This window comes from Hyaloscypha bicolor, assembly GCF_002865645.1.
Source record: "Hyaloscypha bicolor E unplaced genomic scaffold K444scaffold_118, whole genome shotgun sequence".
In the NCBI taxonomy this organism is placed as follows: domain Eukaryota; kingdom Fungi; phylum Ascomycota; class Leotiomycetes; order Helotiales; family Hyaloscyphaceae; genus Hyaloscypha; species Hyaloscypha bicolor.
In genome coordinates, this window is record NW_020194620.1 from 692,867 (window position 1) to 709,779 (window position 16,913).

At 49.5% G+C, this 16,913-nt stretch overlaps 5 protein-coding genes across 5 annotated transcripts; 1 reads left to right on the top strand and 4 right to left on the bottom strand.

Moving 5' to 3' along the window:
• Positions 1 to 602: 602 nt before the first annotated feature.
• Positions 603 to 4,172, bottom strand: K444DRAFT_616064 (uncharacterized protein). The gene is made up of 3 exons (XM_024880849.1): positions 3,638 to 4,172; positions 3,085 to 3,584; positions 603 to 3,036 (listed from the first exon to the last, which is right to left on the bottom strand). The coding sequence occupies exons 1-3, from the start codon at positions 3,737 to 3,739 to the stop codon at positions 975 to 977; spliced, it is 2,664 nt and encodes an 887-aa protein (XP_024733157.1). The 5' UTR covers positions 3,740 to 4,172; the 3' UTR covers positions 603 to 974.
• A 531-nt stretch (positions 4,173 to 4,703) lies between these two features.
• On the bottom strand, positions 4,704 to 7,986 carry K444DRAFT_594668 (uncharacterized protein). Its single transcript, XM_024878366.1, has 2 exons — positions 5,177 to 7,986; positions 4,704 to 5,125 (listed from the first exon to the last, which is right to left on the bottom strand). Exons 1-2 carry the CDS (start codon positions 7,640 to 7,642, stop codon positions 5,030 to 5,032), a joined length of 2,562 nt encoding a protein of 853 aa, XP_024733158.1. The 5' UTR covers positions 7,643 to 7,986; the 3' UTR covers positions 4,704 to 5,029.
• A 191-nt stretch (positions 7,987 to 8,177) lies between these two features.
• On the top strand, positions 8,178 to 11,030 carry K444DRAFT_616066 (uncharacterized protein). Its single transcript, XM_024880850.1, has one exon. The coding sequence runs from the start codon at positions 8,346 to 8,348 to the stop codon at positions 10,596 to 10,598; it is 2,253 nt and encodes a 750-aa protein (XP_024733159.1). The 5' UTR covers positions 8,178 to 8,345; the 3' UTR covers positions 10,599 to 11,030.
• Positions 11,031 to 12,685: 1,655 nt separating this feature from the next.
• Positions 12,686 to 13,856, bottom strand: K444DRAFT_632682 (uncharacterized protein; the record flags this gene model as incomplete). Its single annotated transcript, XM_024883505.1, has 4 exons — positions 12,686 to 12,955; positions 13,010 to 13,151; positions 13,203 to 13,597; positions 13,701 to 13,856. The coding sequence occupies 4 exons, from the start codon at positions 13,854 to 13,856 to the stop codon at positions 12,686 to 12,688; spliced, it is 963 nt and encodes a 320-aa protein (XP_024733160.1).
• Positions 13,857 to 14,632: 776 nt separating this feature from the next.
• Positions 14,633 to 16,696, bottom strand: K444DRAFT_654440 (TPT-domain-containing protein). Its single transcript, XM_024885945.1, has 2 exons — positions 16,185 to 16,696; positions 14,633 to 16,123 (listed from the first exon to the last, which is right to left on the bottom strand). Exons 1-2 carry the CDS (start codon positions 16,563 to 16,565, stop codon positions 14,852 to 14,854), a joined length of 1,653 nt encoding a protein of 550 aa, XP_024733161.1. The 5' UTR covers positions 16,566 to 16,696; the 3' UTR covers positions 14,633 to 14,851.
• Between the last annotated feature and the right edge of the window lie 217 nt (positions 16,697 to 16,913).

Sequence of the window (16,913 nt, forward strand, 5' to 3'; positions counted from 1 at the left end):
CCCAGAAATTCGTCAAATCATTAAACCATTGAATTTTTGGACTGACACTGATTTCGACTCTTACTGTACAATTGTTACGTGCTGTGCACAGGCGTATATATAGCTTCTTCACCGCCCTTAGGGCACGATCATTCATACATATTTATACCAAACACACCACATTCCACTTCCACAGCTTGTCCAGGCCGTGACAACAATACAGTAGCATAAGAATAAATTATATTAAACGTTAAACATGGACATCGTCTATGACATAAAGTACAAAACGTGTATCTAATTCAACGGCTTTTTATTTGATCGAAATATGGAAGTGCCATATGAAATGTAGGTCAAAAATAAACAAATCTTTGAGACTTGAGGACCGCAAATAGGTAAGAATTGGCTCTGCTCTGCGATGACAATTAGCAAGCGGTACCTTGGAGTACATCTCGGTAGGGGTGCACATCCACAAGGGTCCAGAAGTGGAGCCCGCTTAAAAAAGTTATCTAAAAAACTCGCGACACGAAGCTGGGAGCTGAAAAGCTTGAAACGTTGGACCTTAACTAGTCCCGTTAGGTAAGCTGGAAGTACTGGAAATACTGCCTCGGAGGCGGCAGATTGTGCTGGTTTTGAGTTACATTACAACTTCCAATCTTCATCTGAAAGATGGTTGCATAGTACAACCGATTCCTTTATTTAAGCTGAGCTTATTCGAGGTGTTCGTTTCGTTCCCCTCTCTCTATCTATTGCCGATCTCCGTACTTTCCTGTCCTGTCCTGTCCATCTCGGTTCTCATATCTATTGTTACAATCCCCCTATTCTGAGAAAACGAAAGAAAAAAAGGAAGACAGCCATGCAAATCATAAGGGCTCAAATAAGAGCGGGTATCGTGCACCCCCAAAACGCCGAGACATTCACCCCCATTTCATTTCATCCTTTCTTTCATATACCCATCCATCCATTTTCAGCCCCTTCCATTCAAATCCCATGCCAAATCAAGCCAAGTCTCTCTTCCATCCTATTTTCTCCCTCCTGCTATATTTCTCCAACACATCACAGACATATGTCAACGCCTCACCAGCCGTAGACCAAGGGCCGAGAACCTCCCTCGCCCCCAGCTCCTGCAAGGCCCCACGTCCCCTCCCAACGTTACTCCAACACTTCTCGCGGCCCCGCTGGTTGATCACCAATCCCTTGACCGCCTCCTCCCCATCCTTCTCCTTATCCCCGTCCGCATGCCGCCTCTCCTCCACCATCCGCGCGAAGATCCGCGCGCACTCCTCCCTCATCAATCCGCCGATATTCGCGCTCAACACGCTCAACACGGGATACACTCGTGCTTCGCGCTCAACAAACTCCCAGAGTCTAACGCCATCGATCCACACTTTATCATTCGTGCCCTGCCTCCTGGCTACTTTCTCTTGCATGGCCCAGCAGTTCATGTACGTTACTAAACACTCCAGGCCGACGCAAACTCCGAGTTTCTTCTCGCGCTCGGTAATCGCTTCCCTGTTTCCACCCTTGGTTTTTAGGTACTCGTCCATTTTCCTCTTCAGCTTGAGTGCGGACTCAGCAAAGCGCTTCTCATCCGCACGAAGAGGATCGTGTTCTGGGTTCGGGGGTACGGAGCCATTGATACGTGGTTTTTCCGCCGAGGCAGGGGTGCTGGTGGAAGTTTGCGGGGTCCGAGAAAGGCCGTCGTTGGAATCGACACGGCGCATCGCGATGGATGCGGATTTCATGGTCTCTCCTTTCTTGGGTGTTGAGAGGATGGATTTTTGAGATGGGGCGGTAAGAGCGGGGGATTTGAAGGGTGGGTCGAGGGAACGGTGGGATTTAGAGACATCGATTGGGTCGGGGCCTTTGTTTTGACGCTTAGGTGCTGGTTCGGAGGTACGGGAGTCGAAGGAATCGTTGGAGCGTTTCTTCGGTACTGCGGGTGCTGCTGCGGGTTTTGTGATCTTGGAAAGGGGAACATCGTCTTCATCTTCGGTATCCCGGGCTTTGGACGTCGATCTGAGGCGCTCTTTTTCGAGTTGCAGGAATATTCTATCGGGGCGAGGCTTGAGACCAAGAATGCGTCGGATGTCTTCTCCTTTCCGTTTCTTGTACTTCAGCCTCACAATTAATCTCTCTGGTCTGTCCTTGGACTTGCTGGATTCTCCATGGTTCTTCTTTGGCGGATGTCCAACCTTAGGGGTGACCGTCTTCCGAGCAACGCCTGGAGTATCCGGTTGTCGAGACTTTTCGTAACGGACTTCGGGGGTGCTCAGAGCAGCATGTTTCTCAGCCTTTTCGGCCGACTTCTGCTGTAAGCGTACCAACTCGTCCTCTATAATCTGTGGTAGTGTTGGAGACAAAAGGGCAGGTAGAGGAGCGAGTGGTGATTTTGGTGGTGGTGAGAGTGGAGAGGATTCGGGCTGTGAAGGCTTCTTAACCACAATAGTATCTGGGCCGACCTTGAATTTGGAGGGTGTACTTTGCGAAGAATTCTTGCCAGATTCGAGTTTCTTCGAGAAGCCTGATGTTGGTTGTGACTTCAGAGCAGGGCTGCTATCTAGATCTGCCGGAAGAGGTGATAAGAGAGGTGGAAGATCCAGGGGCTTCTCGGATGATGGCTTAGAAATGGGATTTGGTTTGTTAGGAGTTTCCTTCTTCGGTTGAGGTGATTGATGTTGTGGCTTATTATGAAGGTTGAGTCCCAGCTTTCCAGTCGGAGTCTCAGGCTTTCGAGGAAGGGAATTCGATGAACTTGAAGGTATTCTTGACTGCTCGATCTTGGTACGCTTCTCCGGTTGTGAAGCGTCACCTGACCCGAGCGGTCTCTTTTGTTGCTTATGTTCGGGTTGTTGCTTGAGATCCGGGTTCTTGCGTGCAGGAGACGGAGGTCGAGGAGGCAGGCCATGAATTCGGACATTATTCGGTTGTGATTGCGGCTTCTGATGAGGCTTATTGGCAACTTTGACTTGAAGAGGATTCTTTGTTGGCTCAACATGACCATTCGTAGTTGGGCGCGGCTTTTCTTGTAGTGCAGTAGAACTCCGAGCTGCAGTAGGTCTAGACTGCATTAGCGAAGCTCCAAAGAAAGTCGGATGATCTACTTACTTCTCCGTCTCCTTGCTTAGCCTCTTCTCCGCAGAGATAGAGCTGACCGCTGCACGCACACCATTCTGCTTGACCGGGCCCTCCAAAGAAGACATCCTACTCATCGGAGTGCCCGCAGTAACCGCACTTGTATTCCGTGAGTGTCCCGGCTTGCGCTCCGCATCCACAGCAACCGGTTTCGGCGAAGGCCTGATCCCCTTCTCCTTCAAATTCTTATAATCAGAGAACGACATTTTGACAGCCGCCTTCTTCAGATCCTTCGCAGGGTTCGGGGTCGTGGTGCTGCTGCGCGCATCTGCGCTTCCTGGTGATGCGACCTGGTTGTATATCTCGTCGTGCCAGTCCCCGCGCGCAGCTGCGACGCCGCGATCGCCGTCCGAGATCATGGTCATGTACTGCAGCTGCTTGACCTCGTTGGGGTCGAAGGGCAGCCTCTCGTACTCGTGGTAGTAGTGGTTATAAAAGGGGTCGTCGGTCGAGACATTGAGGAGGTGGGGTTCCTGGGGAGATGTGATGAGCTGGGACACTGAGATGGAGGGAAAAAGAAACCTACAGAGGGCAGGAAGCGGTTCTTCAGCGCGGCGATCTGCTTGTCGACCAGTCCCAAGCCTTTCTGTGCTGCCACAGCGCCCGGCCTGGCCTGCTTGGTCTCCATGCTAGACTCTGCTGCTCGTCAAAAGCTGGTAGGAGATCCGAGGTTGTGGGTCTGGAGATTCTTTGGGGGAGGGTTGAAGTTTGGAGAAGTTGGAAGGGCAAGGGAAGAGAGGGCTCGTACATCAGAAGCAGATATCCCTCGATGCGCACTCTTTGTGTTATAGTGCTGGAGTGAATGTCGAGTGTTGTTGGGTATTATAGTGAGCTATTGTCTCTTGATCAAGAGCCATTCATGGTCGCATGGCGGAATCCCTTTGGCCTGGCCTCCCACCCACGGTGCAGCGCGCCGTCATGAAAGTTCGCGCGACTCCTTCCAATTGCGCCGGGCCTGCTCCTCATCAATGGCGAGTGCGATGGTAGAACGGACTGTCCGTCGGTGTTGTCGAGTCGCGTGGAGCTGTGCTGTGCTGTGTCTGGGGTGTGGTGTAGTGTCGGGGATGGGGGTCGGGGTCGGGGTCAGATTCTCGGTCGATGGCCAGACGTGCCAGGCGTGCCAGGCTAAGTCGCTGCTCGGATGGAAGCGCACTGCAGTTGCGGAACGTGTGGCTGGGATCCTGCGGTTCGCTCCTCAGTCCAGTCCACGCCAGCCCGGGATTGGCTTTGCGTCACGCAGCACGCAGCACGCAGCACGCTTGTTGGCGCTCCGTTCACACTCAATACTCCGAAGTACTGATCAACCAATATATACATGCATACACACATACACACAAACCCTCGTCCAGGCATGGAGTTTGCAGTCCCCATGCAATCGCCTGCACATATCCGGAAAATGCGGCACCGTGAACTCTCCTCTATCTATCTCGAGTGCCGATTCCCACGTGAGCGACTGCAATCCACGTTCTGCTGCCCAACAGCCGCAGTGCCGCCGCCGTAATGAGCAGGGACCGCACCTCGTGGAAGCCAGGCCGCCAGGCGGCGCACGGTAGGGCGGCGAATCAGAGACGGGAGCAGATGAAATGGGATGAGGCACGTGATATCTGATTGAGGTAGGGACTCTATCCAGGTACTCTATCCAGAAAGTATTGCAGTCAGGTTGAAAGCATTTCCTGACCGTAGATGCAGATGCAGTCCATTGAATGAGCCATGCATGTCTTTATGAGCCAGCAGCAGCCAGTTTCCCCTTTGCAGAGCAAGCAGAAAACATGCCCCCCGCCGTATGATCCCTCCACGCTCCGCGCTCTCCCTTCCATCCTATGCGTTTTTTATGGTACAATATTATGCTATACAGTAATCACATCCAAACCCGCCCAACTCCATGCTAATGACCATGCCTCGGTGATGCAGCAAATGCTCAAGAAAGACAATGATTGCACTTCCAGATTCCCGTTGTCGGCCGTCCAAACTCCTCTGCTGCACACCTGGGGTGGAAGAAGCGTCCAGGGCAGCGCTGGAAAGGTTAGCGAATTCAACTGAAGCATTCAGGGACGGAAAATCTTACAGCACCACGACAAATCACCCGATTAGGAGGTTGAGTGTGTTCCCCGCAAATGCAATCCATCAGCGCTCGAGGTTTTGGTGGAGCGGCGTCATTCATATCGATGTCCTTGCCCCTGTTGGCTCTCTCTGCCGCTCTCAAGATATCGACGCATCTCTCAAGCGTTCTCTCCTCCACCACCCCCCGAAGAATGAAGACCTCCATTAACTTCATGAATTCCTTCTTTCGGCTGTTTTTCTCTGCGAACCATTTTTTGTGGCTTTCCGTGAATCGTATCAGGGCTTCAGGTAGATATTTTGGGCTGGTGAGATGCTCGTTAATTATGAACGGGTTGTATGTATTGATGAAATCCTTTTCCTCAAACGTAACATCCGTAAAGTCGTTTATCAGATCGCGGCTCTTCTGTCGAAGCCAGCCTTCCTCTTTCTCGTCATCACTGTTCGGTAATTCTTCACCTGGCTTCAGGATGCGCTTGGTGATCGTATCATAAAGTGGTTTGGCCGTCTTTGGAACGTAATAGATTTTCCGGGGCCGAAGCTGGAGCTTGGACTTGATGGAGTCCTCAAAATCCATCAAGTCGTCGGTGTCGTTGGATGTGTTTGGTGAACTATGGCGAGATTCGTGTGGGGAAGAAGACAGAGAGGAATCGTGACGGTCGAGGAGGTGATCAGGCCAAGTATTGTGAAGAGGCCCATGTCGTCCTTTGCTCCAGGACTCATCCCCACCCAAATTCTTTGCCAGATCAAACAAGGTCATTGACTGGCCAAACTGATGCGTCTTCTGCCGCTCAGCGTTCATTGTAGGTCCAGTCCGAGTTTTGCACACTTCCACGAAGAATGAGATTCTTGGTGGGTTTGCCTTTCGGAGATGGAACTTGAACATGGTGTGGTCTGTATGGAGGTGGAGTCTTAGATCATCAACGTGGCTGCAATGACTATTGCAAAATGGACAGTCCAATCCTGGTATGATTGTCTGTTGCTTCACGCCTGTCTCGGCTGCATCTCCTTTCCCAAAATTGTAGGTCACACTGATATCTTCGTCGCCCAATCCTCGTTGCTCAGGTTTGAAGTTGATCTTGCGAACTCGAGGAGACTTGCCCTGTGCTTGGGCGCTAAGAGTCTTCAAGTTGTACGTGGCGACATTTGACCGCTTCCTCTGCGAGCGATCTGCTGGGCTATTTGATGCTGAGATATCTTCCCGCAGGCGACGAACCGGCGACTCCAGAATATTGACGCTCGCTGGAGGAGGCAGAATCGCTCGAGATGTCTCCTCCACTTTCGGTGTTCTTAGAGGTAAAGTTTGAGGACATAAATGACTTGGAAGCGCCCATTTGATCTCGATTCTCAATGTGTAAGGCAGGACTTGCTTGGCTGTCTTTGCAAAGTCCTGTAGCTGTAACTCCAGTACTCTGTTCTGTCGTTCTGGATCAAGGAGAGCGTCAAGCCGAGCTTCCGTCTTACAAAAAAGGTGCAGCTCATCGCGGGTCATTTGATGGTCTTCGAGGGCTGCCGATATAGGGCTAGGAGGGCCATCTTCGATCGATCGTAGTTGTTCAACTGTAGGAATATCTACTGGAGGCCAATCTTTGTGGCTTCCAACAGGCTCAACGAGAACCTGTAAATTGTACTTATCGGCAAAGTCGAATTTGAAGGGTGACCATTGGCCGTTGGGTTTTCTGAACCTCCGATTTAAGTGAAACCGGTCTGGTTGAAATAAAAAGGGCTCTGACATGATAAACTCCCTCGAGATGCAATTGTCCTCTCCAAAGGTAATCCGTAAAGTACACCACGTGGTGTCTCGACAGATTTCGGTGTAGTCTGCCGGCCGTACATCTCCAGGATTCTCATCGTTCTTGGCAAGGAAGATCATTACTGTGCATCTGCATTTGATGTCGATTTGAGATTTTCTAGGGTGTGAAATCGCGAATCTTTCAACGTCAACGGCCGATGCAGGGCTGATCTCAACAATGTCCACTCGTAGAGATTTCTTGAACTGCGTTGGGGTCTTGCTCAAGATGCTGTTGATTTGAGTTTTGCTCGATTTTGATAAGGCTCCATCTGATTGGACAGGCGTGACCGAGCGAGGCTTGCCATAGAAGTCTGATGGCTGAAGGAGCCCAGGCTTCCCAGGCAATCGGACGAGACTCCTACTGCCCTCGTTCGTCACCTGACCAAGCGGTTTTCGAACCCCAGAATCATCGCCAATCTGAGAAACACGACTGCTGTCATCGCTGTAGTTGACCCGCCTCCGCTTGGCGGGTCTTGGGTCCTCATCTTCCTCATCGTCTGAGGCCGCAGGCTCAGGTCTCGGCCTCGGAGATCGTAAAGACGAAAACGCTTTCCCCATGGCTAGAGATCGCAAGACGCTGCGCACATTCCTCCGAAGGTAAATGCGCCTGGGGGCTTGTTGCTTGTAGATGAAGGCTATGAGGGCAGCGTCTCCTTCTCCTCTAAAGGTTGCGACTGACATCGCTCATATCGTTAAAAGGCCCCGGCTAGCCTGTAACCGGCCGCAGCGTCCATACAAAGAGTGACTGTCTAGTCTCTGGGTGCGGGCAGTGAATGGTGGTGCGCTGTGAAGGAAAGCCAAGGTGAAGGTGACTGACTACGTTGGATTCTGGGACCCTAAGAAAGCGCGTCGGAGATGCGATTTTGACCACCTGTTGATGTACCAAGGAAAGAACAGCAAAGGCGCGTCGCAAGCAGCCTAATCATCGGTGCAAGCTGTCCGGGCACACACAGGCTCGATCAGAGAGGCCCAGGGTGGTGCATGAACTTGAGCAGCTGCCAGAGTGAAGGTTGTCGCAATGTTTGGTGTTTATACTCCGCGCGCTTGTTAGCGATGGCGGGAGACGATCAAATTTCTTTGGGTGGAATTCACTGCCTCACCAGCCACAGTGAGGCATTCACGCTAAAATCTACAAGCGAGGCGCTAAGTTTTAGCTGCTGCAAGATCCACAAGGCTGATCCGCCGTTTTCTCGTTTTCTAGTTTTGTACGTACAGACCAAAAGTGACTTGTGAATGCTTCAAACATCTGCGACGTCCAACCCAAATACACTCAACAACGCAGCGGCTATTTTCCGATATTCGCACGCCTCCCTTCGCCGCTTTTAGCATCACTTGATGGTTTGATAGCGCAAACATTCACGGGCTCACTGCCTCCGCCTTCAACATGACAGCTTCCGCTGCGCGCCGCAGGTTGCGGACACCCCCTCGAGCAACTCGAACCAAACCCATCATCTCCTACGCAGAACCTGATTCCGACGGCGACCTCGAAATTTCTGATGCAGACTCGACCTCCGAGAAAGAGAATCGCACTCTTACACGACAATACCGCCAAAATACAACCTCTCAACGACCCGGAAAGCGTTCCAGACTGGCTTCCTCCTCCCCTCGTGTCGACGAGTCCGACGATTCCGATTTTAAGCGCACACCGAAGAAGCGCAGAGTATCATCGAAACCAAGCACACCAAAGGCGAGCACAAGCGAAGATACTGTTCTGATTGAAGGTTCTGGTGTCATTCCGCCGTGGCGAGATCTCCCGTATCAAGTACTTGTACAGATATTCCAATATGCCTCACACCCTCTCTACGATGACCGCACCTTTCAGCCTCTTCCTTCGGGCAGATGGCTGGTCCGTACTGCGAATGTCTGCCACGCCTTCGCCGAACCAGCTTTGAAAGTTCTGTACTCCTCCCCTCCACTGGTTCCGATGATTCAGGCACATATGTTGGTTGATCTGCTGACGGCTGATCCTGCATCAATGGCATTCAAGTATAGACCAAAGGTTGAGTCACTTCAAATTGACGTTGACCAGGTTGCTGCATATTCACTTGGGGCGGGCCGGGGCCACTTGGATCTGCATGGACTCATCAAGGATCTGCCACGCCTTGCTGCGTTGGAGTTCTATCACCAGAAGGACATGTCGCCTTACCGAAACCTTGATGATACTATCAAGTGGACATATCCCGAGTCGATCTTCGAGGCGCTCGAATACGTCAATCCCAATGCCGACGCACAACAAGGTGATAAGACAAGCCTATCCAGGTTGCAGAGCTGGCGTTGGTCGTCGAGATTGGCAGGAAAGAAGTGGCCAATTGACAAACTGCGAGAAATCCACATGAAGCCTTCCTTCACTTCCCTCCGGAAGATTGCTTTCGTCAACTACCAAGTCCCTTACCTCAAGAAGGATGAAGAAGATCCGAAGCACGAGAATATCCTTGCCGAATCCTTGAATGCACTTCCCGAATTGGAGCACTTGATCTTCGAATCATCGACCCTTTGCAATGCCAAGCTACTTCCTCTCTTACCTACCAATCTGCGCAACCTTGAGCTGGTCAATTGCTGGGAGATCATTGCGGATGACTTGGCCGAGTTTCTTCTGACACATGGTCGCCAACTCCGCGTTTTGACGCTCAACCACTGTCAGTCACTTAGCTTGGCATTCCTTCCAACACTCGGCGAAGCATGCCCGAACCTCCAAGTTTTCAGGATGAACCTTACCTACTTCAACCTCCATGCTACATATCGCGACTCAGAGCCTCAGTATGAGCAACTCTTGCTTCCTGAACAAGTTCCCGTTTGGCCATCCACGCTTCAAACCATTGAGTTAATCCAGTTGCGAAAGTGGGAGACCCCAGCAGCAGAGATGTTCTTCCAGAGTTTGTTGGACAGTGCTGGCAATCTTCCTGATCTCCGCCGTTTGACCATTCAAGCCATTCTGAACATTGGCTGGCGTGACAGGGCATCATTCCGCGACAAGTGGGTTGGGTCATTGGCACGCGTCTTCAAGCGAGTCTCTGAACCTCCCATGGAACACGCCTCTGTCCAACGCGCAATGGGCCAGTTGACTCTCGACAAGAAGACGGAGCCCATTAAAGCAGATGCCGTTGTTAAAGAGGAGCCCAAGTCCCACTGTTTCTGGCCAGCCACTGCTCCCAGTTCCAGCAGTGTTTCTCCTCAAGTCAACTCAGCTGGCTCCCCTCCAACCCGCCGCTCAACACGCATCCGTCAACCTCAACCAGGAAAATACGCCGAATCCTCTGACTCCGAAGCCGAGGACCCAGTTGAGGCAGGAACCCGCATCTCCGCCCGCGAAGCCAGCCGTCGATCTAAATTCGAGCGCGAGCTTGAGGTCTTGCATGCAACGGCTGGAATACACACTCCCGACCTCACATCCTCTCCCAAATCCTACGATGATTCATCGGATGATGATAAGCTCCTGGTCTCCAAGAAGGGCAAGGGACGCGAGCGGGAAGTTATCCAAGGCATGTGTGAGGTTGTTGAAGTCAGGATCGATAATCTCAGACCAACGGAGAACCAGGTCACCGAGAGGGATTTCCTGGATGCGGAGCCGAGTGGTGATGAGGATTGGGATGGAGATGATGATGATATTGGTGGTGGTGGTGGTGGCTATGCTTGGTGATTTGCTTACGACTACTTTACTTCTTGTACATCTGTGTTATTACGCTTGCATTTTTGTTTTTTCTGTGGCGTTGAGGAGGGCATCCGAGCATATGACCGGAGGCTAAATTGTGCATTTGCGTGGCTTGGACATGGAAGGGCGGGGTTGTATTATGAAAGGAGGGGCATATCATGGACTGGATAGATGGGGCGGGGAGTTGTATCATGAAAACGCATAGGCATACGATGGATGGATAGATGGAAATAGAGGCTTTTCTTTTGCCTCTCTCATAAGAAAGGACGTTAGCTTTGCTGCTTGCGGTTTGCAATTGCGGCGAGGCTTACCTTTGTGTGTACATTATGGCTGGCAAATCAAATGCGAAGGAAACGACCAGCTTGTAACTTATAATCTTACAAAAGAAGTAAAAGATGCATGGAATGAATTTACTTTCTCTCTGAATTAATCTAAAAGATTACCGGCTTGTGAGGAACAATGAACTGATCTTTTCCGACACAAAGAGGTTGAATGTACCGGGGTGCCGGAAGAACGATCCTAACATTCATTCAGAAGATCTTTGCACTTTCAAACTCATTTCGATGTCTTAGTTGGCTCATGACTCTGTCTAACTTTCAATGTCTTTAAAGGATCTGAGTGAAGATATAAACTGCTTTTGTAAAATTTTATAAGGGATCTTCACAGTAATGCGGACAGTTTCTATTCAAAACCCTCCCCGTCTCTGTTAGTACTGCGATCTGCAATAATTGAGCTTGAATCCTAGGAGTATATAGAGTATATAGTATATAGTAATGTGTGTAGAGGGATAAAGTTTCTAGTAAATACTATAAGATTGCGACTTGCAGTAAAGAAATGTGATTTCCCTAGAAGGAAAGGCGGCAGGCATTATTAGATGCGCTAACGAAGGCGATGACGAAGGTAGTGACGAGGTGAATTTGGTGTGTTCAACAACTGTTAATAGAAAGGTGAACGGGAATCTGCTAAAGGCATAGTTCTAGGTAAGGAGCCATAGGCAGGTCTCTTTATTAGGAGGTGCTTGTTGTATATAAGACAGTGATCTTTGGAGATAGAATTTAATAATTTCTTTCTTTAATACTAGAGTTGCGGATAGAGACAGAGTATGAAATCCAATGTCCCAAAATTTACAAGACCTTAGACATGCAGACATGCGTAATATGCCATAAGTAAATACCATATATTGGATTTCTACTTGAAACCTCTAAGCTCAGAACACTGTACCGAGATAAATAGCTGCTGAGAAGCAACTATGCTCCTCTTTCCCTTCCTTTCTACAAAAGCATCTTATTTCACTATTACTATCTAGTATCTGGTCCAATCTTACAAATCTTTGGGAGGCCCATATATAGGACTAGTTGAGACCCCTGAATCCCTCTTGAGAGATGTCTCTCGAATCCTTTGGCTACAATAATTTAATCCGACACCGATACTTTTGAACTCTCATTCGGCTCTATGTATATATGCTTCTATCACATCAAGGTTGCAATAGCAGCTGTCTGCTCAGCGCTTTCTATCGTCACAATAGAAAATCGCGCAAGGCTGAGTCGTTAACGAGCTCTCTTGGACCATTCTGACATACTCTTTCAATTGCTAGTAATAATAACGATCCCGAGCTTTATCAAGCACTTCCTAGTTACAAAAAATCACCAGAGATGACAAAAAAAAAAGGACAGGGATCGAGACAGACCTGAGTCAAATATTCAGGAACACCAATAGTTAATTTCCCTTGTCGGAACTGTATCAAGGGTTAGCCGCTTTCAGCCAAGAACGCTCTGCTGCTCTTGAAGTTCACTTCCACAGGTTAACACCCACCGAGACTGAACAGATTTGCGCTGGGAATAGCCTGTTCCGTAAATACACAACTTCTTCCCATTTTATGCAGATTTGACGGTACGACTCTATTTCCTGCTCACCCCCTTCGCAGTTCTCAGATTTTTCTGAAGTTCGTTCCAACTCAGTATCTCGCCAGCTCAAGGGCGAGGAGTGCGGTCTCCGCACTCAAGCCGCACTAGGCAACAGCTAACCACCTATGGCACTCAGAACTAGAATGCAACCTGATTAGCAGGAAGCTTCCTTCATGGCGGCGAAGCATACCATATGAGCGCTCTGTTTTGCTGATTATCCATGAGAGGAAATGGAATACGAAAATTCGGGAAAGGACGGTGCCGGTCCAAGGGCAGATTCCAAAGTATAACTGCCATTGCCAATTGATCGCCTGCGTTTATTGCTTGTGATGAAGTGATTCTCCTCCGGGTTCGGGTCCTTATGATGCCGTAGTGGCCAGCCTCGATAAACCACCTTTCCGCTTTTCCATCCAAGAGAATGCCAATGAAAGTGTGAAGGGACTAAATAACGGGTACCATCAGTCAAGTATTTTTGAGCGTGTTGCATAGACTCACTTTAAAGCTTTGGCATATCTGCAACGGGACGTACATAGTGTTTCCCCAGAGATCTTGGAAGAAAACACTTGGTAGCATGATGCTCTTGGGCAGATTCCCCTCGATCCGGCTGAGAGCCTCGTGTATTTGTGCAAACATTAGTCTGCAGAAATTCTTATTAGTCAATAAAAAGGAGCTTTGGGATTCTACTTACAGTGTTTGCTTCGAGAAATTTCGCATTTCTGCCGTGAAAGTTGACCATAGTTGAACTAGGTCAGAGACCTTCTTTCGCAAGGAGTGCAGGGTGAGCATTCCGGACGTGATCATGAACAGCAATCTAGTCATGCTGGATAACAAAGATGAGTTCTGCTGAGTAACGACCAATAATTGTTGAGATGTCTCTTGGGTTGTCTCTTGGATGGTCGAGGACTGGTCTCGAATTTCGAGTAGCCTTGGGCCAATCTCTTGAACTTCTGCATGATATGTCTGTAATGTTTGTTCCTGATTGTTAGTGGAATCTGCTTTGAGATGAAGACCCTCCAAGCTACGAGAGCAGCTTTCGAAGTGCTGAGTCTGCTTATCGATAGCTTCAAGAATCTGCCTCGAATCCTGATCAGTCGAATTGTGGTGTGCAGTCACACTCTCACTAATGTGTTACCCATCAGTCACGAGTGACTTTGAAATGAGGACCCCGCCTTGAGGTGGTACTAACGTCGTCTGAACCATTAAAAGCATGCTGATCGCGGCTATTTGACCCCCGAGCGCGACTTGAAGGTCTCTCACATCGTCTTTGTACATCAGCTGCCACTGCATTCTTCTCGTAAACCTCCCCACACTTCTCAAATGAGAATTCCATATCCCTAGACATGGGTCAAACTTCTCGATCTTCTGTAAAAATCTCTCGAGTGGAATCTGGCAGCTCAAGGCAGCGGCTCGTATCGATTCGAGGTGGGTAAATTCACGTGACTCTGATTTCAAGCTTTGGAGGCGGGACAGAGCTCTAGAGAGGATCCCTAGATCCAGAAGCAGCTGCTGATATTCCTTGATGCTTCTCCATTCTGAACAATTATGTTAGTAAGAAGAAACGAATGGTCCGTTTTTAAAGAAGGCTACTTGCCTCTTTTAGCTCTTGGACGACCTTCGCAATCAGCCCTCCCACAGCGATGAAGTCGCTGGTACCAAAGCCGAAAGGCACAGGCATGTCAAATATCTCGACACTGCAGTTTCAAGGTGATCCACCGTATAGCTAGGAACACAGCCCTTTAAGTGTTGGGGTGAAGTCTACGGGTCTTGAGCCGCTGGCAGCCTTGACAATCGTGATTCAATATCAAGTGGCGTACCACGTGCTTCGAGACTCGACGACCCCTTTTTTGTACTCCTATCCCACAACGTTCTATTGATGTTAATAGTGTTACCGTATTGATTGGATCCTGAAATAATATATTATAGAATTAATGGCAGTTTTCCCGAGGTTAGGACCATATCTTAAGTAAGAGTAGTATGTTAAAAGCTTCAAGTGTGGCGGCCAATCAAAGGGCTGGTGGGGCGGGGGAGGCGGTCAAAGCAGCTTGGCAGGACAAGGTTAAATTCCATCGAAGGCTCAGAAAGTAGCACAGACATGCAACAAGAGAGGCTCAGATATTTCGAGCGTTCACTTGAAAGCTATCCTCAAGTCAAATTCGTTACGATATGGAGAGAGCAGTATTCAGGATCTAAGAAGCCCAACACTCCTAGCGGAGATGGGGAGACAGCATCAAGAAGTCTCTCAATTCTCTATGATACACCAAATCCAGAACGCCATCCAGAGCATGCTCTCTTGTACAAGCCCATCTATATGTGAATCCCATCTAACCCAATGATGACCTAACCTACAGCTACATTCACAGCATTGCTGTGCAACTCTCTCGGGCGCCACGTCTCTTCTTGCCTTGTTCCAGGAGGCAGCCAGGCCGCACTGCTCACGCCTCTTTTTCGTCCTTCTCTTCCTGATGACTCATCTGATTTCTTCGCTTCTAGGTTAATTGCGTACCCATTTGCATAACTCTGCCCTGGGGTTTCGAAACTTGGGGGCGAGGCACGGTTCGCAGGGATGTTGGAGAGGGGGAGGATGGACTCTTCTTTGATGTCCATCATCTTGGCTTTGCGATCTGCTTTGTTGCTCTCTTTCGTCCTGTCGTATAAGTATAGGCCGAAGAATGTGAGAGCGATCCCGAGGGCTTGGATCTTGGTTGTGGGGTTCTGGAACCAGATTATGGCGATTACGACCACGAAGACGCGCTTTATGAGCGAAGCGACGGAGTAAGTAACTGGTGAGACCATGGAGAGGAGGATGAATGCTATGATGTTCTGTCCGAAGTGGAAGGTTCCGTTGAAGATATATTCGAGGACAAGCCGTCCGTGGTCAAAAGCTGGAAGGTGTGGAGTACCTTCTGCCAAGTCGAGGGATCCATCACGCAAGAAATCTTGTAGAATCTCAATTCCTTCGGACCAGAACCAAATTGGCGCTGTGATTAAGAATGCTAAGCTGGACGAATAACACAGAAGGTTGAGCTTGTCAAGTTTTCTCGTTTGAGCTCCTGAGGATTCGGCTATGGCTGCTTCATTGAACAGACGCTTCGAGTATATGTTTTGAGTGACGAAGATTATAGTTGCAAGAAATGCATAGAGAATCCCGAAGAGATTTCCTTTGAACTCTGCGGAACAGGCGAGCATTACCCCGAGGGTGAGGGGTACCAGGGAGATGTATGTGGCTATTGGATAGCGAATGTCGTATGTAACTCGGTATGCGACCACCGTGAAGAGTGGTGAAAGTCCCTTTATCGTGTGAACCAAGGAGACTGGGATTTTAGAGGTTGCTGTGGAGGAGAGGAGATGTCCTCCAAGTGTGAAAAACGCCAGAGGTAGCGTAGTCATTATAATTTCCCGTGTAGGATAACGTATAGGGTGGCGCAGGGCTGCGATATGCTTGTGCAACATAGGGAAGATGGTTGCCAGCCATGAAAAGAATATGCACAAGGAGGCAACGAATGCGAATTGGATCAAAGTGAGTGTTGCGGGTTTAGGGAAGGCGTTGAGGATGGCTTTCGAGGAGGTGTTCGTAAGAGCACTAGACAGATACCAAATAATGCAAAGTATCTACACATCAATCAGGATGAGAAATTCTCAGGTGAGGGGGGACAGGAAGGGGTTCACGAACAATTAACTTGGGCGAGACTGGCGCCTTTAACGCATCCGCAACTTCATGCACATTGGCACTGACGCTTGCCCTCCTTGTTCGTATTGTCTTGAACGCATCACTCAGACTCTTCTGTCTACTATGGCCTCCCGTATGACCATTCGCCCATCCAGACCCCTTTAACGCACTGTCTCTCCTGGGCTGCCATCGATCCGCCGAAACCTGTCCACCGATAAATCCATTGCTTGGTACAATGGGACTTGACTGGTGTGGAGACTGCCCGTCAAGGGGGTCAACATGATCCGGAAACTTCTCCATCGAAGTGCGACGATTGCCCCTCGTGTCCATGGGGAATTTGGAGCTGACACAGTTGAGGGATGGTTCTCGAGTCGAGTGAGGCATTGCGAAGGTGTTCACCGAGAGTATGTTCCATATGGCAAGATCATCGTTATCGCAGTGTATGGGGAGACCCGAATTCCAACTGCATTGATCACGGACAGTCCACGGAGAGTGTGCTGAAGGCAGTCTTGTTGGAATTATGTGATCTTTGTTTGATACGAGGCGCAGGGGATGTCGAAAATTCGACGGCATTTGCCGCAGCTAAAATCGCGACTTTCGAGGATCACTAACTTCGACCTCGAAATTTAGAGACTGCCTTGACAGCCTCACAACACCACGACGAAAGGCTTTCTTTCGACAATCTCGCGGCATCGAGATTTCGAGGACACCAGAAATTGACGCACTGTATTT